General features: G+C 41.2%; 7 protein-coding genes across 12 annotated transcripts; 4 read left to right on the forward strand and 3 right to left on the reverse strand.

Moving 5' to 3' along the window:
- The first annotated feature begins 3,148 nt into the window (after positions 1–3,148).
- LOC108815199 (histone H3.2) lies at positions 3,149–4,241 on the forward strand. Its single transcript, XM_018587848.2, has 2 exons — positions 3,149–3,244; positions 3,572–4,241. The coding sequence occupies exons 1-2, from the start codon at positions 3,149–3,151 to the stop codon at positions 4,046–4,048; spliced, it is 573 nt and encodes a 190-aa protein (XP_018443350.2). The 3' UTR covers positions 4,049–4,241.
- Positions 4,181–5,518, reverse strand: LOC108817124 (E3 ubiquitin-protein ligase RING1). Its single transcript, XM_018589731.2, has one exon. It carries the CDS (start codon positions 5,229–5,231, stop codon positions 4,329–4,331), a length of 903 nt encoding a protein of 300 aa, XP_018445233.1. The 5' UTR covers positions 5,232–5,518; the 3' UTR covers positions 4,181–4,328.
- A 196-nt stretch (positions 5,519–5,714) lies between these two features.
- On the reverse strand, positions 5,715–11,628 carry LOC108817123 (ATP-dependent RNA helicase DEAH12, chloroplastic). Its single transcript, XM_018589730.2, has 4 exons — positions 10,610–11,628; positions 9,150–10,532; positions 7,223–8,996; positions 5,715–7,083 (listed from the first exon to the last, which is right to left on the reverse strand). Exons 1-4 carry the CDS (start codon positions 11,534–11,536, stop codon positions 5,840–5,842), a joined length of 5,328 nt encoding a protein of 1,775 aa, XP_018445232.1. The 5' UTR covers positions 11,537–11,628; the 3' UTR covers positions 5,715–5,839.
- Positions 11,629–12,906: 1,278 nt separating this feature from the next.
- LOC130497483 (uncharacterized) lies at positions 12,907–14,492 on the forward strand. Of its 3 annotated transcripts, none has more exons than XM_056990303.1 (6): positions 12,907–13,050; positions 13,146–13,210; positions 13,481–13,703; positions 13,771–13,836; positions 13,924–14,002; positions 14,196–14,492. In XM_056990303.1, exons 1-6 carry the CDS (start codon positions 13,045–13,047, stop codon positions 14,249–14,251), a joined length of 495 nt encoding a protein of 164 aa, XP_056846283.1. In that variant the 5' UTR covers positions 12,907–13,044; the 3' UTR covers positions 14,252–14,492. The 3 variants fall into 3 exon arrangements, with proteins under 3 accessions (XP_056846283.1, XP_056846284.1, XP_056846285.1); XM_056990304.1 differs by having other exon boundaries at positions 14,199–14,492; XM_056990305.1 differs by having other exon boundaries at positions 14,202–14,492.
- A 495-nt stretch (positions 14,493–14,987) lies between these two features.
- LOC108817442 (40S ribosomal protein S6-2) lies at positions 14,988–16,679 on the forward strand. The gene is made up of 6 exons (XM_018590124.2): positions 14,988–15,142; positions 15,239–15,303; positions 15,570–15,627; positions 15,737–15,845; positions 15,924–16,196; positions 16,293–16,679. The coding sequence occupies exons 1-6, from the start codon at positions 15,137–15,139 to the stop codon at positions 16,529–16,531; spliced, it is 750 nt and encodes a 249-aa protein (XP_018445626.1). The 5' UTR covers positions 14,988–15,136; the 3' UTR covers positions 16,532–16,679.
- Positions 16,680–16,722: 43 nt separating this feature from the next.
- Positions 16,723–17,692, reverse strand: LOC108817443 (ras-related protein RABA4a). Its single transcript, XM_018590128.2, has 2 exons — positions 17,419–17,692; positions 16,723–17,296 (listed from the first exon to the last, which is right to left on the reverse strand). Exons 1-2 carry the CDS (start codon positions 17,646–17,648, stop codon positions 16,849–16,851), a joined length of 678 nt encoding a protein of 225 aa, XP_018445630.1. The 5' UTR covers positions 17,649–17,692; the 3' UTR covers positions 16,723–16,848.
- Positions 17,693–17,996: 304 nt separating this feature from the next.
- LOC108817440 (uncharacterized) lies at positions 17,997–20,668 on the forward strand. Of its 4 annotated transcripts, none has more exons than XM_018590120.2 (14): positions 17,997–18,199; positions 18,289–18,354; positions 18,446–18,524; positions 18,683–18,804; positions 18,936–19,037; positions 19,120–19,164; positions 19,241–19,344; positions 19,458–19,539; positions 19,614–19,706; positions 19,815–19,879; positions 19,974–19,986; positions 20,057–20,137; positions 20,214–20,322; positions 20,395–20,668. In XM_018590120.2, the coding sequence occupies exons 1-14, from the start codon at positions 18,056–18,058 to the stop codon at positions 20,481–20,483; spliced, it is 1,194 nt and encodes a 397-aa protein (XP_018445622.1). In that variant the 5' UTR covers positions 17,997–18,055; the 3' UTR covers positions 20,484–20,668. The 4 variants fall into 4 exon arrangements, with proteins under 4 accessions (XP_018445622.1, XP_018445623.1, XP_018445624.1 ...); XM_018590121.2 differs by having other exon boundaries at positions 18,686–18,804; XM_018590122.2 differs by having other exon boundaries at positions 18,446–18,518.
- Positions 20,669–21,118: the final 450 nt, after the last annotated feature.

The raw sequence follows: 21,118 nt of genomic DNA on the forward strand, positions 1-21,118 counted from the left end.
AACTGCTTGAAAGATGTCGCATCTACACTCTTCCCTTCTCCCTCTTTAGTTAACTTGTTTCCTGGAACCATAGGGTTTCTTACTGAGTTACAATCTTCCATACCAAACCTTCTCAGAGTCTCCATGGCATACTTCTTATGGTTTATAAAGATCCCCTGCTCGTCTTGGATTACTTCTACTCCTAGGAAGTACTTCATTCTTCCAAGGTCAGTCATGGCAAACTCTTCCTCAATGGAACTCTTGAACCTTTCAAGCATTGCACCAGAGTTACTCGTATAAATAAGATCATCCACGTATAAGCTTAAGATCAAAACGCCTTCTTTCTCTTCTTTTATGAACAAGGTGTGTTCACAATAGCACTTCTTGAAGCCTTCCTTAACAAAATAGCCTTCAATTCTGCTGTACCAAGCCCTTGGTGCTTGTCTGAGCGCATACAAAGCCTTCCTCAACTTGTATACTTTTCCAGTTTCTTCTCTGGATTCAAATCCCTTCGGTTGCTGCACATAAACATCCTCGCTCAAGTCACCTTGCAAGAAAGCAGATTTCACATCGAGCTGCAGAACCTCCCATCCCTTCTGAGCTGCTAAACCGAGGATCACCCTTATTGTGTCCCACCTAGCAACAGGTGCAAACACCTCATTGAAGTCCACTCCATAGGTTTGATGAAAACCTTTGGCAACTAGCCTTGCCTTGAACTTATCCACCTCTCCCTTCTCATTGAGCTTCGTCTTAAACACCCATTTAACTCCAATGACTTTAGCTCCTTCTGGTGCATTGACTAGCTCCCACGTATTGTTGTCGTTGATAGCTCTGATCTCTGCTTCCATTGCGTTTCTCCACCTCTCATGAGTGATCGCATCTTCAAATGTTTCTGGATCATGCTCTGTGATAAATAATGCCATAACTTCATCTTCCTCCTCCTCTATGATCATACTCAATCCTTCACACACGTAATCTTTCATCCAAGCTGGTTTGTTCACACTCCTACCAGCTCTGTTTCCACCAGTGACACTTGCGCCTGACTGTACTTCTTCTGGTTGAGTCACAGCTGAGTCTGAACCGGTTATTACTTCTTCTTGTTCCCCTGTTCTCCCATCATCGTCATCAGCCTGATTCTCTGGTGTCACTTCCCTCACTGCAGTCTGATCCTCTAATTCTTCATCACTAGCATCCTTCAACAGTACGTCATCTTCATGTTTCTCTTCCCAATTCCATTCCTTGCCCTCATCAAACCTCACATCTTTGCTGATTATGATCCTTTTTGTTGTTGGATCATAAAGCCGGTATGCCTTTGACTCCTTACTAACTCCAAACATCACACACTCGATGCTTTTCTCTTCCAACTTCGTTCTTTTCTCGTAAGGGATCATGGCATAGGCTACGCTTCCAAAGATGCGAAGATGTTCCACTGATGGCTTATGCTTGCTCCACTTCTCAGATGGCGTTACTTCTCCAAGAATAATTGTTGGACTTCGGTTGAGGATATGAACTGCGTACTGAGTCGCTTCTGGCCAGAACCTGAGAGGCACTTTCATTCCAAACAACATGCATCTGACCATATTCATGAGGCTCCGGTTTTTCCTCTCCGCCACGCCGTTCTGTTGAGGTGTATAGGCTGCTGTAAGTTGCCTCTTGATGCCGTGTTCGCTGCAGTAGACTTGGAAAGCTTTGGAGTTGTATTCTCCACCTCTGTCTGTCCTCAAACATATCAGCATCTCTCCAGTTTCTCTCTCAGACATACTCTTGAACTCTTTGAAGACTCTGAGTGCTTCTGATTTTTCTGCAAGAAAGTATGTCCAACACTTCCTACTGTAATCATCAATGAAATTAATGATATACCTTTTTCCACTTTCTGAAATTGGTGAGATTGGACCACATATATCGCTGTGCACCAATTCCAGCCTCTTACTCGATCTCCAAGTACTTTGTTTTGGAATGTTTGCTCGGATCTGCTTCCCCTTCATACACACCTCACAAACTCCTCCTGAGTTGCTGATCTTAGGTAGACCTTTAACCATGTCTTTCTCGCCAAGTGTAACCAGACTAGACGAGTTCAGGTGTCCAAATCTTTTGTGCCAAGTTTCTTCTGCTGATGCTTCTTCATGGTTACAGATTTGATTCGCTTCAAGTTGCTCCTTTTGTCCTCTCACGATGGCTGAGATAACAAACATCCTGTTCACAGACATCCTTGAATGCATGATCAGTCTTCTCTGGAGTTTATGCCACACCTTGCATTCGTTGTCCTCAATGACAATCTTCAAACCCTTTTGCTGCAACTGACCCACGCTCAAGAGATTATTTCTCAGTCCCGGTACAAAGTAGACAGAAGAGATGACTTGCATGATACCATCAATCTCTAGACGTAAGTCCCCTTTTCCCTCAACTTGCATTCTTCTATCATCACCAAGTTTAACTTGCTGTCTGAAACTATCGTCAAAAGCAACAAACCACTCCTTGTTCCCACACATATGGTTCGAGCAACCCGAGTCTAGGTACCATACTATCTCTGTTACCTTGTCAACTTGTGCCATGAGAAGCACGTCTTCTTCCAACTCGGCATAGTTGGCTGTTTTCTCCCACATAGGACACTCATTTTTAAAGTGTCCTAGCTTGTGACACTTGTAGCACTCCACACTGCTTTTGTCAAAGCTTGAGCTGCCTCTACCTCCTCTTCCTCCTCTGAAACCTCCTCTTCCTCTGCCTTGAGAGTAACCACCGCGACCTCTGCTCCCTTCCATCTTCAAAGCACGTTCCTCACCATCATGCTTGCTAAGATTTTGTTCATGTACGAGTAATGAACTCTGCAACTCGTCCACAGTCAACTCTTTGATATCTTTGGACTCTTCAATCGCACACACAACATATGTGAACTTCTCCACAAGAGTCCTAAGAATCTTCTCCACAATCTTAGCGTCTGGCATGTCTTCCCCTAGATTTCTCATATCGTTTGCCACCATCATTACTCTGGAAAAATACTCAGTGATCGAATCACCCTCCCTCATCTCAAGAACTTCAAAGTCTCTCCTCAGTCTTTGGAGCTGTGCACTTTGAACTCTCTTGTTGCCTTGATACTTGGTTCTCATAGACTCCCAAATATCCTTCGAGCTATCCTTCTTTGCAATCGTCTTCAGGATCGTTTTGTCGATTGATGCAAAAAGGTAGTTCTTCGCCTTCAAGTCCTTCAGCTTCTGTTCTGCAATCTCAGTCCTCTGCACCCCCGTTAAGATCACGTTCCTCTCTGTCTGTGTAACTCCGGTCTCTATGAGTTCCCACCACTCCTTTGATCTTAACAGATTCTCCATGAGCATTGCCCAATGCTCATAATCACCATCGAATTTAGGAATACTTAACGATGTATCTTTATCACTCATTTTGAACTCTCTTTTGTTTCTCACACGAGCTTGTAACACGTTAGGTTAGAAGGCTCTGATACCACTTGTTATAAACTGAATGAAGAAACTCGACAAGAAGAGATAAACTGAATACTTTCTTATTGAATCAGATGCAGAAGCTTACATGCTTATAAAGAAAATAAAATAACGAGCTACCGTAACAAACTCCATAACTCTAGCTACTTCCTAAAAGAGTGGAAGACTTATTAAACTTGAAACAAATTGAAAACAAACTCACTAAACTTCAACAAACTCCTAAAGACTCGGTTTTATTCTTCACCGGAGGCAAGGCGCCAAGGAAGCAGCTTGCGACGAAAGCGGCAAGAAAATCCGCTCCGGCCACCGGAGGTGTCAAGAAGCCGCACAGATTCCGTCCAGGAACCGTCGCATTAAGAGAGATCAGGAAGTACCAGAAGAGCACCGAGCTTCTGATCCGTAAGCTCCCCTTCCAGCGTCTGGTCCGTGAGATCGCTCAGGATTTCAAAACCGATCTGAGGTTCCAGAGCAGCGCTGTAGCCGCTCTTCAGGAAGCAGCTGAGGCTTACCTTGTCGGGTTGTTCGAAGACACCAATCTTTGCGCAATTCACGCCAAAAGAGTCACCATCATGCCGAAGGACATCCAGCTCGCAAGGAGAATCCGCGGTGAAAGAGCTTGAAGACTCTTTTGTTATCTACTAATCTATTCCAATGCTTGGTTTCAGTTATTGCCTCTTTTTCAATTCTAGGTCTTCTTCATAGGTTTAGCTTTTGTTAAGATAGTCCTGAATGTGTTCGACGAAATGTCACAGTGAGGATTGTTCTTGTTCTCTTTAATATAAAATCAATAATAAAATCTTACAAGCATAGAAACAGTCTGTTTACTTCTGATATATAGCACGACACACTAGAGTATTACATTACTTAAACTTAGTTGGTAGTCACCATCTAACTGTCCTTCTAGATAGACACTGATGGCAGAACTGAGCCTTGGTTCCTTGATCGTCTTGACGATGAGAAGAAGTTAACACCGAAGCTGCTGTAAAACTGTCTTCTGCTTCGACCAGCAACATCATCACTACTCCCCTCATCAGCTTTAGCCAATGAGCTTCCTCCAATTGAAAACGATCTTCTCACAGTCTCCTCCAACCTTGCCGAGCCACCACAATGTCTAGCTAAATCGCTTTGTGACCTCGGAAGAACATTAGCGTTTCTTGATCCCGAACTCTCTACTCCTTCTCCATTCCCTGTTCCAGACTCTGATTGATGATGATTCATCTCTCTTTTCGTTTTACGAGGCTCAGTGGAGAAAACAGGGGCTCGGCATAGAGGACAGTTTTTGTGAGAGAGCAACCACATGTCGATGCAGTTGACGTGGAAGGCGTGGCTACACTTTGGTAAGAGTCTAAGCGCTTCGTCTTGTTCGAATTCGCTTAAGCAGACGGAACAATCTGTGCCGTCGATTATCCTTTCTTCCTTTTTGAATCCGACGACTGTTATAGAATCGATCGCTGAACGGTGGAGACCGGGGGTCGAGATACGCCAGAAGTGATGGTCGCCTGAGATATCTCTCTCACCGTCTTCTTCGTTCTCGTCCTCTCGTCGGTTGGTGCTGACGGGAGCTACTGCGGCGGGTGAGCTCTGCGTGATGTAGAAGTAGAGGAAGACGGTGAGGAATAGGAAGAGTAAGACTGCGCCTGTTATGCAGATTGAGGTGGAGAAGAAGACAGAGAGATCTCTCTGTGGAGGTGGTGGTGGTGGTGGCGGAGGTGGGTACTTCTCCCAAAAAGGGTTGTAGAACGTGAAGGTGCAGCTTTGTCCCGGTTGAGACGGATAGAGCATCTTCCTGTTATTGGACGCCATTTTCAGAGTTGAGAGAACAGAGTAACAGAAAAAACAGGGGACTCTACTTTTCAGCGACAAACTAGTAGTTAAAAACAGAGCAAGAAAAGAGGGACGAATGAGTTTCGGACACAATACTCTTGAAGAAAACTAGAAGAGATAGGGCATTTGATGAAATCTTAAACCCATATTGACGTTAGAATCTACAAAGAGTCAAGTCATCTGACCCAAAAAATTCCAAAAAACGTGTTGAGATATAAAGAGGATGGATGGAGAGGATCTGTCTTTGTGTAGGGTTTGGAAGTGGTTGGAAATTTCGTGGAAGGTGATAACACACCATTAAAGGGGATGGTCTCTGTACGTTGGAAATTAGTTTCCTTTCAACTTTGTCTTGACGGAGACTTTAGTAAACTCTCTGTAGTCATTACACGTATTCAGTGATGTTAAGACTTTAGTAAACTCTCCCCTTTTCTGATCAGTTTGTATTGGTCAAAGAAGGTATACTACTGAACCAATATCTCCACATATGTACATATGAACCAAGCCAGATAATGTTACACAATATATAGACACATGGACCTCTACTTAAAACAAATTTGTACATTTTTGCAGAGGTCTGGTTTCAGGCTTCAAAGTATGGGGATGCCGAGCTCATCGAAGATGCCTATCCCACCATGTTCTGCTCTTAAATGTTCATAACAAGGTTCTTGTTCAGGGAAGGACTTTAAACAGACCCAGCATATATGATTCCCACACCGGCACAGTAGATGGTTACACCCTTCAGATTTCTCTATGGTGGCTTTGCACAAAGGACACTCCTTCACGTTCTTCCCTTTTGCCCAGTCTTTCAACGACATGTCCGGATCCTCCTTGAACAGTTTGTACCTTTCGCAAGTGATATCCGGGTGATGCTCCAGGTGGCACCTTGTGCATATCTCTGAGTTACAAGCTCCGCAGATGAATGGCTCCCCTGAATCTAGAGGACCAGCTACACGGTAGATGGAAGGGCAATCAGGTGTGGAGCAGAACCGGAACTTCCCATCGCTGGTTGTTACAAAAGAGGACAGGGATGCTCTGAAGAGTTCATCGAGCTCCTCTTGTGATAAGAGGGCTCTCATATCAGCAACTACAATTGGAGCTCCACAGTCGACGTGAGAACATATTATGGGAAATGCGTCAAAGTTTCTCATCGATGCCTCAAGTTGTTCCAACAAACAAGGTTTGCAGAAGAGGTGTGAACATCCTTCAAGAGAGTAGCCATCCTCAACCTCAGACAAGCAAATGGGGCATTCAACTTCAACGTCATCTGCTTTACCGCCCAGTGAACTACCTTCCCGTGCAAGTTCATACACCATCTTCTCTACTTCCTGCCTCATTTCCACGCTCCCATGAACATGAATAACATGGTGCCGAGTGTTGAGCTTGAGATCCACACCGTTCACCTTTGCTTTGATACCTTTGAGCTCTGGACCAAACCGATACACAACTTCCTTCATGAGGTCAGGACGGAAATGAGGACCTCGGAGGCGGATTTCAAGTTGCTTGCTCTCGTGATAAGCCAGAAGTGACCGAACCAGTTCTTGTTCAGCCGCAGCGATTTTCTCTTCTGATCCGCAAATGCGTACTGTGAGATTGTGCCTGCCTAATACAATGCAAGTTTCAGTGTCATGTTGGATCTTCCGCATCAGAGTAACACCTTCTCTGGACAAAAGATGCTGCAAGACTCTTGGGGTTAAGCCTGGGTGGTTTATCGGTCTTCCTCTTATGAGTTCTTCAAGAGATCTCCGCATCACCGATATGGGTCTTGTTGCATTAGCGGAAATTTTAACACGATAAGCACCACTGTGAGTTGGCTCCAGATGCCATTCACATTCTGCAAAAAAACATAAAAGAGATTGTTAATGAATATTAAACTTAAGCTTATGCATCATAGTTCAAATGACCCTTTATCCTCTCAAATGAGAAACTGTAGTCTCTAAAGTAAACATTTCAAATGTGGCAATGGAATTTACCTCTTTGTCTCTTGAAGCTTGTTAGCTTAGCATTCAATTGTCTTTTAACTATGCTGTAGATAAAAGCAGGACAGATTATGGAGCTTTGAAACTTTTGCTCGCATTTTATCTTCTGCCATGGATGGGATTCACGTAGGAGTTTTCCATCTAACTCCTGCAAAGCTTTTGCAGCTTCCAGATGTAATCTCCTATCAAAAGTAATCAACGCTCGCACAAAATTAGCTTCTTTTGGTTCATAAACTTTGACTTGAACACAGTTTGGGTCTGGATTACTCGATGACAAGCACGCAAATATTCTCTTATGCAGAATATCTTCACAATCAGTAGGAGGTGGGCAATGCAAAATCTCTCTTCTGAGTAAGGAAAACTCCAAATCTGTTCTCTGCGTAGCCAACTCCAAAACATCTAAAACTTCCGAGTCCGAAAGATTTGTGTCAATATTAGTAATCAAGATAGAATCACTGAACCCTGGATCTGCCTTAAAGAGGTATTTCGTTCCTATCACAATGCCAGAAGAAGCCCCACCAAATATACTGTGAATATCACCATAAGCGCACTTAAGAAAACCTTTACCACGGCTTTCCCTTTGCGGCCAACGAATCATAGCTGTAACAGAAGGGAAAGAAGGCGTCTTCAAACTTCCTCCACCACCAGCTGACAGTGATGGAAATAGTTTAATCACTGATCCGTTGAGATCAAACTTCTGAATCTCTGTTGCCTTCATAGCAGATTCCGGAGTGAGAAAGGTAACCCTACCCCACTTCTCCTTCTCATCACAGTCTTGCTTGTTACCAGTAAACTTATGAATCGCGCAGATACACCCATCAACCTTCTTCTCCAGCAACGTCAGAAGCTCTCTGTCATCAAGAAGATTGTCTCCATAATAAAGTACATCGACTGTCAAGAATCTCTGATCAACTTCAAGATGCTTTATCTGACCACCAGATCCGAACAGTGCAAGGGGTACTTGTCCTCGACCATGATATATATACTTCTCCAAACATTCATTACGCATCCATTTCTTTTCACATTCCAATGCATCGTTCACTAGTGCAGACACTTTGTCCATGTCGTGGGGAGGCGCATACAGTAGAATCTCGTTCTGATCGACATCAACTTGAATACTAATCCTTTCATCCACACAAAGAGACCTAGCACGAGAAACAATCGAAAGCAGACTACGGTTAGATTTCCCACAGAATCGTTTCAGCAGAGTGCTGCTACAACCAGCCACCTTTTCCACTCGGAGCCTCAACTCATCCATATGAGATGCATCAAAAGGTGGAGGTGGATCAAGCATAGACAAAGCTTCAAAATCAAACGCGGTTACACATACTAAGTACTGGTCGACAACTGAAAGAAGTTCACCGAAAACAACCCAGTTTGGCTTCTGTCCAAACGCTAGCAACGAACACGACGGATGCAACTGAACTTGCTGACCAGTCAATGCCACCTCGTACCCAAGTCGATCATAGCCGGTGTACATCGCCACGTTTTCAGCGAGAGATGCAAGTATAACCATTTTCAGATGCTTCTCGTGTTTGTTATTACCCTCGGTTGGGTTCCAAACCCAGCAACTTGGACTGACAAGAGAAAGTTCTCTCTCAATGCATATCTCCAGTTCCTTGACCGTGTCTTCACATCTCCTCATTGATTTGGCATTCAGGCTATTTTCCCAGCACCATTTATTTCTCCTCTCTCGCGGCAGAGAGGCCCATTCTTTGTACACCGAAAGAAGAGTGAACAGGTCTCCATTATGGTTGCAGAATTGCACCTTGAAGATGACAAAGAAAAAAAACATATCTTTAATGAGAAAATCTGAACTCATTTACGCATATATTGGTAAATCAAATGTTACATAACCGGAAAACAGTAAGCATTCTATGTTAGAAAAGTAGTAAAACTGACTAGAAGCTCAGAGTCATACCTTTAGACAATCAGCTTTCATCTTATCATCGAGGTTGCCAACTCTGCAAAATATACTACTAGCATTGGCCATGACAGCAGCAAGAACAATCCCCTCTTTGCCCATTCTGTGTCTGAAGCAGCCTAAAATCAACTTCCCAAGCTTTGGCTCCAGACCCAGCTTAACTAAACAATGTCCTTCCTGTGTTAATTTAAGAACACCATTCTTCTCAACGACTGCACCCAACTGAACAAGATTTTTGACAGCCATAGCGATAGCTTCAGGGTCAGGCGCGTCGATAAAATCAAAATCCGCTATGTTGTCTACACCAAGAGAAAGAATCCTCAAAACTGCTACACCAAGATGAACCCTCCGAATTTCAGGCTCCTGATTAAGACTCAGAGAACCAAACTCGTGTTTCGAGTAGAGTCTGTAACATCTTCCAGCTTCTGTCCTTCCAGCACGACCAGCACGCTGCTGAGCTGAGCTTTGACTGACTCGGCAAACCTTGAGGATGCTCATACCCGTTCTCGCCTCGTATTTACTCAATTTCACCATCCCGGAATCAATCACATACTTGACACCAGGGATAGTCAGAGAGGTCTCTGCAATGTTTGTGGCAAATATCACTTTCCGTCTCCCGGGATGGTTCTGGAAAACCCTAAACTGCTCTTCAAAAGATAGCTTTCCATGCAAAGGCAAAGCAACTGCAGATGATGGAGCTATAAACCTCTCGCATGCCCATTCTACCTCTGCTTGGGAAGTCAAGAACGCAAGGATGGTTCCTTCTCTCTCTGTTCTATGCACTTCCATTGCCATCTTAACAACATCATCAGCATATGGAGCAATGCGGCCACCAACAACAGAACTCCCTTCTGTGTCAATACTAGGTGAATATATAATCTCCACCGGAAAGTTCCTTCCGTTGACACGGAGAATCTCACAGCCAAAGAAATACTCTGAAAGCTGGTAAGCATCTGCCGTGGCGGACATGATGACAAGCCTAAGGTCAACTCTTCTGGATAGGAGCTCTTTGAGCAATGCCAGAAGAAGGTCCGTGTTTAAGCTCCTCTCATGTGCTTCGTCGATAACAACGCACGAAACGCCAGACAGACTCCGGTCTTTAATGTAGCGTTGAAGCAGAAAGTTATCCGTCATGAACACAACTTTGGAACTAATCTGCTCGTCGGCGGCAGAAGAGAAAGCTGATGCGCAGCTGACGGAATCTTCTTCCTCGTAACAACCGTTGCTTTCTTCTCTGACCCGATCAGCCAATGTCAATGCAGCGATTTTCCTTGGCTGCGTACAAACGATCGATCCACTGGCGGAAATTCCGGAATCAGCAAGGAACTGAACTAACTGAGTGCTCTTCCCTGAGCCGGTTTCTCCAATCAATACCGTTACCTGTGAATATACCAAAATGAAAATAAAATAACTAAAAGCCTTAGCAGAGAAACTGCAACCATAGGATAAGTTTCTACCTGTTGGCCATGAATTTTCTTCAAAATAGTTCGGCGGTGGGCATAGATAGGCAGACCATCATCTAACCTTCGACACTCCCTGCGGATCAAACTATGAATACGTGGCCAATCATAGTCCCCTACCAAACTAAACACGTCCACGTCATCTTCCCTATCAACCTCAGAGCAGTCACTTCTTCTGAGAAATTTCACAATGCTCATCATAGCAATCTTGAATTCCTCAAGCCGCTTGACGATCAAATCTCTCTCCGCCTCTAAAGCCTTCTTTTTATCAAACACCTCTAATCTAAGACCCCTCTTGGACGCAAACGACTCGATTCGACGAGACTTCTCGTCTATCTCTCCCCTCACCTTCTTGAGGCTTTCTCCGTTTTGCAAAAGGGAGAGAACGTGAGCCGAGAAGAGATCACGGAGCCTGTCTCTGAGCTCGTCCACGTCGGACGGGACGACGACGTTGGGAACCAGCTCGGGGACGAAACCGTGCTTCCCTCGGAGGCGGAGGTCCCATAGAGCGACGACGGCGGAGAGCGCGTCGATCCACTGGCGAAAACCGAAGCTCCCGGCGACGCGGCCGAGCTGGGGAACGTGGACGGACTCCTCCGGGACTCCGCAGAGAGAGGCGACGGTGCTGATCGCTCGCTTTCTGACGGAAAAGGACGGGTTGGAGTCGCCGTCGGTGGTGTTGGCTGCAGCGGCGGGGGTTCTCGGGTGGACGAGGTGAACGATGAAATTGGGCTTGGTACGCGTAGTTGGGCCACGATCGGGCCTGTGATTTGGCGGGGAATTGGAGTTAGGGTAGTGGCTGTGGCGGTGGTGTTGAGTAGGTCGGTGAGCAAAGAGAGAGTAGGGGGAAGCGGAGGGAAGAGACCACTGACGGTTAGTCGTTGATCTTCTTCCACTGTTGGCTGGAGGAAGTGAACTCCTCATGGTGGTGGTCGTGCCAGTTTTTTTTTTGTGTGTGTGTGTGTGTTTGTTTAACAATTGAGCGAGCGAAAGAGAAGAGAAAGTTGAGAAGATTCGGAAGAGGCAGAGAAAACTTGTTTTATATATTGTATTTTTTGTTTTTTGTCCAAAAAAAAATTATATTGTATTTTTTGTTTCTTACGTTTCTTTATGTGACCGACTTTTTTTTCTCATTTTGTTTTTTCTTTAATATTTTCGATATAATATTTAACTAATTTTAAATTTAAACTTAAATAAGACGCAGCATTATGTTTTTTAGATACATTTTTATTTTATGAAACAATGGTTATATTGTTTTATTAATTATAATTAATATAATTGATAAGTTGATGATAATTTATCAGGTAAATTTATAATAACTAATTGATGATAAATATGATTTCAAAATCATTAGTATATATACATAAAATTTAGTCAATGCATTTAATTATTGTTAAAAAACTAAATTTACTTTAATTAAAAGGTAATAGATTTGGCCTAATCAGGCTAGTAAAATTAACAACAACTTTAGGGGACAAGTAGGCTATTTTTGAGATCCCTTGATACATTTAGGGCCTGACTGGTGTAACCGCAGCGGTTGCGGTTGCGGTTACGGGAGTTTGCGGGTGCGGGTAGTTGCGGTTTTAAGCGTTTTCTAGAGATTTGTACGACTGGTACAGCTGTTAGAAATTGTTGCGTTTGTGGGACTCTTATGACTGGTAAACTACAAACGCAACATTTGTTAAATAATAATTTAACAATATTTACATTTTATGTAATTATAAAAATATTAAAAATCATAATAATATGATAAAAATAAAATTTATATTTATAAAATCATATTATTCAATTTTAAAAATGTATAGAAAATATTTTAGTTTTGAATTTTTATAATATAAATTGAAATATAATATGAATACATTTTACAATTTCTATTATTTCAGTTGAAAATTTTTGTTGGATATTTTTAGTATTATTTTTATTTATTATGTTTTTAAAGAAAAAAATTACACTCCCGCAACCGCCCGCAACTGCAAACGCTAGGTAGAACCAGCTTTTGATTTTAAGAGGTTCGGAGCGGTTTGAAGCGATTTGTAGCGTTTTCTGTGATTGTTTCGAAACGCCAACAACCGCTATGAACCGCAAAAACTGCGTTTGCGGATGGTAGCGGGAAAACCAGTCAGCCCCTTATACTACAAAAGTAACACTTTGGACATAACTTTTCATACCTTATTGTTTGTACCACCACAAGCTCCTTTTCTACTTAATTTAATCAAAAGATAATAAAGAAAAAGAATTTAGGGCCTAAAGGCCCATCAAAATTAAATTCTTCTCTGGATATTTATCAAAAAGGCCGATCTGTTTTTATTATAAAGTTGGCTATTTACTCATCCGCACAAAACCCTAGTTTCCACTGCTGAACTGCGCCGCGACATATATATCTTTAATCCTCTCTAGCAGGGCTGTTGTAGTGACAGTTTCTATCGGAGAAGATGAAGGTTAGCTCATCATTTCCTTCGCACATACTCTCTTTTGCTCAGATATCTGTATTAGTTAGTTCCTTTGTTCATTTTGGTTTTGTTTGTATCGGCAGTTCAACGTTGCGAATCCGACTACTGGTTGCCAGAAGAAGCTTGAGATCGATGACGACCAGAAGCTGTAAGATCTTTCGTTTAAATCACATTGCCTTTTACTTAATTACATACATATTAGGTTTTGTGATTAGTTTTACGTCTCGCTAATTGAGTGTACAATGTGGAACATCTCATCTCCGGACACAAACCTAGAAACTTATGATAGTTAGTTACTGTTTTGTCGGGAGAGAATCTGCGTATAGTCTGCTGCAATAGTTTAATCTGATATTTTTTTTCCAGTTCTAATTTTAAGACAAACGATGATTTGAGTTTTGACTTTCGTTGTATGTTGCAGCCGTGCTTTTTACGACAAGAGGCTCTCACAGGAAGTTAGCGGAGATGCTTTGGGCGAGGTGAATTTTCTACCTACTACTCGTTTGGAGAAGCTAAGGCGATTGGAGAAGTTACAGAGTGTTGTATCAGCCATCTCTTCTCACGGCTTACTTTCTTCTTCGTCAGCTTCAGATAATGAATCTTCTTCTTCTTCTCGATTCCTTTCGGAGCTCGTACTTTTCCTGGTAACTGAGAATTTGAAGGTTTTTTTGAAATTTTATGAAAGCTGATTTCATTCTTCTTTTTATGAAGCTACAACCATCCGGCGACCTTGATATTGAATCGAAACTCGTTTTGATCTCTGATTTCATACCTAAAGTAAGCAAAGCTTTGATTCCTTTTTGTTTGTTACTTGAAATCTAGATTAATTCCTCTTACGTATCGTTTTGTTTTTTACTGCGGTAGGTATCTGGAACTTTCCTCGATGAGATATCTAGGTCAGTTCAGCGAGAGGATGAACCTAAACCACTAATCACCAGTTCAGGTTCTTCTGATCAGTCCCCCTTTGTAGTTACTCACTCTATTTCAGTTCCACCTCACTTGAAACTGCCTCTTGTTCAAACATGTATTTGTTTTAGTTAATTTTAAAACGCTTTTATATTCTCTGGAACTTCGGTTTGCTTTAAGTCTTTTCAGTTATTATGTGAATGGCGGTTGATAGTTCAATTTCTATGTAGCAGCAGAGTGTCAAAAGAGTTGTGTGAAGAGGAGTTTCATGGACAGGAGGGAGTGAACTCCTCATGGTGGTGGTGATGATGATGCCAGTTTTTTTGTGTGTGTTGTTTAACAATTGAGCGAGCGAAAGAGACAAGAAGGTTGAGAAGATTCGGAAGAGTAAGAGAAAACTTGTTTTTTATTGTATTTTTTTTGTTTCTTATGTAACCGACTTTTTTTTCTCTCTTTTTGTTTTTTCTTTAATATTTTGGATATAATATTTAACTCTTTTAAATTTAAATTTATCTCATAAGAAATAATCGCAGCATTATAATTTTTTTATTTTATGAAACAATGATTACATTGTTTTATTAATTATAATTAATATAATTGATAAGTTGATAATAATTTATCAGGTAAATTTATAATAAATAATTGATGATAAATATGATTTCAAAATCATTAATATATATACATAAAATTTAGTCAGTTCATTTAATTATTTAAAAAAACTAAATTTACTTAAGTTAAAAGGTAATAGATTTGGCCTAATCAGACCAGTAAAATTAACAACAACCTTAGAGGGTAAGTAGGCTATTTTTGAGATCCCTTGATAAATCTATACTACAAAAGTAACACTTTGGATTTGGACATAACTTTTCATACCTTATTGTTTGGACCACCACAAGCTCCTTTTCTACTACTTATTTAATGTTCTGAGATATAGTGGGATAGTAGAAAACTTTTGAAAAGATAGTACAGAGAAGCATTTAGGGCCTAAAGGCCCATCAAAATTAAATTCTTCTCTGGATATCTATCAAAAGGCCGATCTGTTTTTATTATAAAGTTGGCTATTTACTCACCCGCACAAAACCCTAGTTTCCACTGCTTAACTGCGCCGCGACTTATATATCTTTAATCCTCTCTAGCAGGGCTGTTGTAGTGACAGTTTCTATCGGAGAAGATGAAGGTTAGCTCATCATTTCCTTCTCACATACTCTCTTCTGCACATATATCTGTATTAGTTTGTTCCTTCGTTCATTTTGGTTTTTGTTTGTATCTGCAGTTCAACGTCGCGAATCCGACTACTGGTTGCCAGAAGAAGCTTGAGATCGATGACGACCAGAAGCTGTAAGATCTTTCATCTAAATCACATTGCCTTTTACTTAATTACATACATATTAGGTTTTGTGATTAGTTTTACGTCTCGCTAATTGAGTGTACAATGTGGAACATCTAATCTCCGGACATAAACCTAGAAACTTATATTAGTTACTGTTTTGTCGGGAGAGAATCTGCGTATAGTCTGCTGCAATAGTTTAATCTGATGTTTTTTTTATTAGTTCTAATTTTATGACAATGATTATTTGAGTTTTGACTTTCGTTGTATGTTGCAGCCGTGCTTTTTATGACAAGAGGCTCTCTCAGGAAGTTAGCGGAGATGCTTTGGGCGAGGTGAAGTTTCTACAACTCGTTTTTATAGTTTTTATATTTATATTTTTGGGGTCTTCAAAAATGGTTATTAAGATTGTCTGTTTTTTTTTCTGGTTAATCTATTTTACAGGAATTCAAGGGGTACGTCTTCAAGATCATGGGAGGATGTGACAAACAAGGTTTCCCAATGAAACAGGGAGTTCTCACCCCTGGTCGTGTCCGCCTTTTGCTTCACCGAGGTACTTGACTCCTAATCTAATAACATATACGTACAGATTCTTCAGTCTGTATTTATGTAATCTTGTTTGGGTGAGTAGGTACTCCTTGCTTCAGAGGACATGGAAGGAGGACTGGAGAGAGGAGAAGAAAGTCTGTCCGTGGTTGCATTGTCAGCCAAGACCTTTCTGTGCTTAACTTGGTCATTGTCAAGAAGGGTGAGAAGGATCTTCCCGGGCTTACCGATACCGAGAAGCCAAGGATGAGGGGACCTAAGAGAGCTTCTAAGATCCGCAAACTGTTTAACCTCACTAAGGATGATGATGTCAGGAAGTACGTCAACACTTACCGCCGCAAATTCACTAACAAGAAAGGTAGGAGATAATCAAAAACCCAATATCTTGATTTTTAAGAATAAAAATGGTCTCTTATACTTCTCTCTGTCTTTTTTTTTCTTGGGTTTGTAACAGGTAAGGAAGTGAGCAAAGCCCCCAAGATCCAGAGGCTTGTGACTCCTTTGACACTTCAGAGGAAGAGAGCTAGAATTGCCGACAAGAAGAAGAGGATCGCTAAGGCTAACTCTGATGCAGCTGAGTACCAGAAGCTTCTTGCCTCGAGACTCAAGGAGCAGCGTGATCGCCGTAGTGAAAGCTTGGCCAAGAAGAGATCTAGACTCTCATCTGCTGCCGCTAAGCCCATTGCTGCTTAAAGCCACCTTCATGATTAAGAATTGCTTCTTTCCCTAGTTTGTTTCTCATCGCATTAAGTTTTCTCCAAAGACATGAAAACACCATTTTGAACTCTTTTCTTTGTGTTTCTGCTTTGTGCCTTATATTATATCAAAGTTTTGAACTGAACTTGTTTGCTTTGTTTTCGTTTTAATGACTTGATGCTCTGTAGTTCCATGAAATCGTTAATAACCGAGCTCGAAAACTCAATCAAACACTCGTAATAAAAACCTCGAACAAAAAGGCCATTGCTGATACATGAGAAGTAAGGATACAAAAGGAAACATCCAATCAGTTTCTACGAGTTACAGCACATGCCACTCTTTGTCGGAATCACCTGAGCAGGACCAGGAACAATATCAATCTTCTTACCAGCAAGCGACGCAGAATCACCACCATTCCCTTCTCCACCAGCAACAAGGTTCTTCTTGTTCACAATATTGAAAATCTCAGTCAAAACAGTCGAGAAAGCCGTCTCCACGTTGACCGCGTTCAGAGCCGAAGTCTCCAAGAAGAAAAGACCCTCCGCCTCCGCGAACTCTTTAGCATCTTCCGTCGAGATCGCACGCTGATCCTCGAGATCAGACTTGTTCCCGACCAGTATTATCACAATGTTCTTGTCCGCGTGGCCTCTCAGCTCCTCTAACCACCTTGGGATGTGATCGAACGTCTGACGCCGCGTCACGTCGTAAACAAGCATCGCACCAACCGCTCCTCTGTAATACGCGCTCGTCACCGCTCTATACCTGTTGTCACGACGTCGTTTCACTTCAAAACACAATTCGAATTTTTCTTTTTTTTTTTCAATTCGAAAAATTTTCGCACGCAGATCGACGCGAGATCTAAGGAAAGAGCGTAGATATTTTACCGTTCTTGGCCGGCGGTGTCCCAGATCTGAGCCTTGACGCTCTTGTGGTCCATCACGAGCGTTCGAGTTTGGAACTCGACGCCGATGGTGGCTTTGGAGTCCAAGCTGAACTCGTTCCTCGCGTAACGGGAGAGTATCTGCGATTTTCCGACTCCGGAGTCTCCGATCAGGACTAGCTTGAAGACGTAGTCAATCTTCTGCGACGGGTCTCCGTATCCTCCGCTCGACATCTTCCACCGTCTTCTTCTCAGCAAGTAAATGGTGTGAAGTATTTCAACTAAGATGGAGGTGAAACTTTATACGGAGTGATCCGGTGCGGTTAAGTCTTGCGTAATTCGTTGAAGGTGCTTACGTGTAAAACTATCATTAGTTGTTGTCAAGACTTATTTTTCTTTCTCTATGTGTCAGGCGCATGTTTTTCGGTGCGATGCTGTTTAATTAAAGGAGTCCTTAATTAAAAATCAAATGAGGGCCGAATCTAAATCAAAGGAATATTGAAACTCGCCTTCACGTTCCTGAGGCCCATTATAAGACGACGGCGTTTTGTGATGTTTTGCTGACATAACCAAAATGTCCACGTCATATTTTTGTTATTCCAGTGGAGACTGGAGAGTGTTACGATTTGGGAGAGACGACGATGGAAGAGTTAAGGCGATTGGAGAAGTTACAGAGTGTTGTATCAGCCATCTCTTCTCACGGTTTACTTTCTACTTTGTCAGCTTCCGATAATGAATCTTCTTCTTCTTCTTATCGATTCCTTTCCGAGCTCGTACTTTTCCTGGTAACTGAGATAGTTGAAGGTTTTTTTTTTCTTCAAATTTTCCGGGAAAAAAATATGAAATCTGATTTCATTCTTCTTTTTTTCTGAAGGCACAACCATCCGGCGACCTTGATATTGAAACGAAACTCGTCTTGGTCTCTGATTTCATACCTAAAGTAAGCAAAGATCGATTCCTTTTGTTTGTTACTTGAAATCTAAGATTATTCCTCTTACTGTACGTAGCTTTTTGTTTTTTTACTGCGGTAGGTATCTGGAACTTTCCTCGATGGGATATCTAGGTCAATTCGCCGAGAGGATGAAGCTAAACCACTAATCACCAGTTCAGGTTCTTCTAAACTTAAAATTTACAAAAATCGCCTCTTGTTTCGAAGATGTATTTGTTTGAGTTACTTTGAAAACGTTTATATTCTCTGAAACTTCGGTTTTGCTTGAGTCTTTTCAGTTATTATGTGAATGGCGGTTAATAGTTCGATTTCTATGTAGTAGTAGTAGAGTCTCAAAAGAGTTGTATAAAGAGGAGTGTCGCGGCACAGAAAGATCAAGGAGTCGTGGCAATGATCGGGCTTGATGCAATGAAAAGAGCAAACTCTACACTTGAGGATTTCGTAAGTATTTACTCATACAAACTTCATTCTGTTCTGTCTTTAACAAATGAAGGAGAATAAACTACTCTTCTTCGATATCTGAAAATTTCTCTGTCTGTCTTAGTAATTGCCCATATCATACCATGTTGCAGTCGAGGTCTTACTTCATGTTCCATCAGTTGGAAATTAGCGAACCACAGTCAATATTCAGATATTTACCCGTCCTTTCATTCACTGAGAGTTACATATATCAGGTAATAATTGTGTATCTGTGTTCTCAGTAAAGTTGCACCTGACCCGGTTCTAAGAAATTTCAAGTCTTTTCTGTTTCCGTAGATGGATGCTCTTAATGAGAAGATTGTCAGTGAATCCCTAGTCACTGTAAGATGGCATCTTTAATATTTTGGAGTATGGGAACCACCAAACTAGTGTACAGCCCTAATGGTTTGAGATGCAGTGTTCAAGCCATGGATGGAATTCTGATTCACGGGTTTTGTTTGAAACTGATCCCTTGAAGCCGCTCGGAGTTGTGCTTGAACGTGAGGGCCTGTTGACGCAAAGGTATTTCCTTGAGATTAACTCTATATTTTTCCCTATTGTATGTATTATCAGCAAAGGAACAAACAAAAAAATAGCAAAATTAATTAACAGATATTAACTATGTCATGTGTTAGAATACAACAAGAATTTATGTCGGGCAAAGAGTATTGGGCGTTAGAAAGAAAGCTTTGTCATGCTCTTTCGAACAAAAATAAGGTACTGCCTTCAAACAAGTGGCTGTTTATGTATATGCTATAGATTTGCTCGGGGTTTGATCTATATCTTTATAGATCTGTGTCGAAGATGTGATGAGAGCAATTCATCTGAAGTCTTTTGATTACCGGGTGTTGAATCTTCTACTATACAAGTTGAGAGGAGAAGAGGTAAGTAGTACATTCATCATGTGCCTTGTCATTTCCTGATGAGAAGTCATATCTCGTCTGTATTTGATTTATGTTTTGTCTTCTTTCTTTTGGAAACTACCTGAAAAGGTGAATGAGTTGCACATGGAGTTCTTGTCAGTTTCAGAGTTCCTGGTGGAAGTAGCTGACGATCTGTACGCTCTCTCTTAAAACATTTCCATCTTCCACGAACACGATGTTTGTTGAATCGTTCAGAATCTTGACTAGTTTTGCATTGTGTTTTTGCAGGTTCGATTACGAGGTTAGCTAACACTCAACGAGTGTCACATCAGGATCCCCACTGATCAGCTCTGATATGTTCTTTTCTGTAGGACGACGTGCTGGAGAACAGTTTCAATGTTTTACGAATGTTTGTGGGAATGTTCGGTCCATCAAATGCACCCACTGAGCTGGTATAGAAACGTTAACACGACATTCAATCAACGTTTCTCTGAAAATACCTTTAGAAGTTTTCATTGTTTCTTACAGGCCAAGCGGATATCAGAAGCTGAAGAGAAGTATGAAGAGATCATGAAATCCCTGGATCCACATTTGTCTTCAAATTACCAAAGGAGATGTGAAGAAGCTACTAAAGAAGGTACCAATATTACAAATATATCATCGAAAACTCCATTTCTTTACTTATTATTAACACGATGAAAAATTTTAGGTGGGAAAGTTTGTGGCCCTTCGCTGGGAACATGGAACATACCGGCGGTTATTTCCGACGAAGATGCGTACCGAGCTGCTCACCGGTGAAAGTTGTAAAACCGGGATTTTGTTAAGGTTGTATACCGGATTAAACCGGGAATGAAAATTGGGGAAGAGTAGTAGTACTGGGCTAATGCCTGGCCTTGGGATAAAGCCCGTAAAACAAAGACTTTGCTAGAATTGAGATATAATTTTGGATCGCCAAACAAAGACTATATAATTAATTTTGGGTCTGTGGTTTATGTACTTCTCCTTTAAATTAACGGTTGCGAGTTTGATTCTTTTTCCTTTCTTTTTTTGTATTTTTATTGTAGAATAAATAGCAATTTAAAATTTTCATTTCTTTAAAAGTTTAAACGATTTACATACATTTTTAGATTTTTTAACAGATTTGGTCTTTTTTATCATAAATGTTATACTAAATAATATGCAAAATAAACCTTTTAATTAAGCAAACATTAGGTATGTTTTTTGCCATTTTTCTGTTTAAAATTTATTTATTAAATATATGAATAAACAAAAGATACCGTAACAATGGACTTAAATTATCTGTTGCTCATATTCTACATTTCATTTTTATTCAATAGTCACCTAAATTAATGTGACTTTCAATATCCCATGTTTTCTTTGTTCTTTTTATTCAATTTTCTTCTGTAATTCTTTTTTTTAGAAATTATGAAATC

The sequence above is a fragment of the Raphanus sativus genome, chromosome 7 (genome assembly GCF_000801105.2).
Source record: "Raphanus sativus cultivar WK10039 chromosome 7, ASM80110v3, whole genome shotgun sequence".
In the NCBI taxonomy this organism is placed as follows: Eukaryota; Viridiplantae; Streptophyta; class Magnoliopsida; order Brassicales; family Brassicaceae; genus Raphanus; species Raphanus sativus.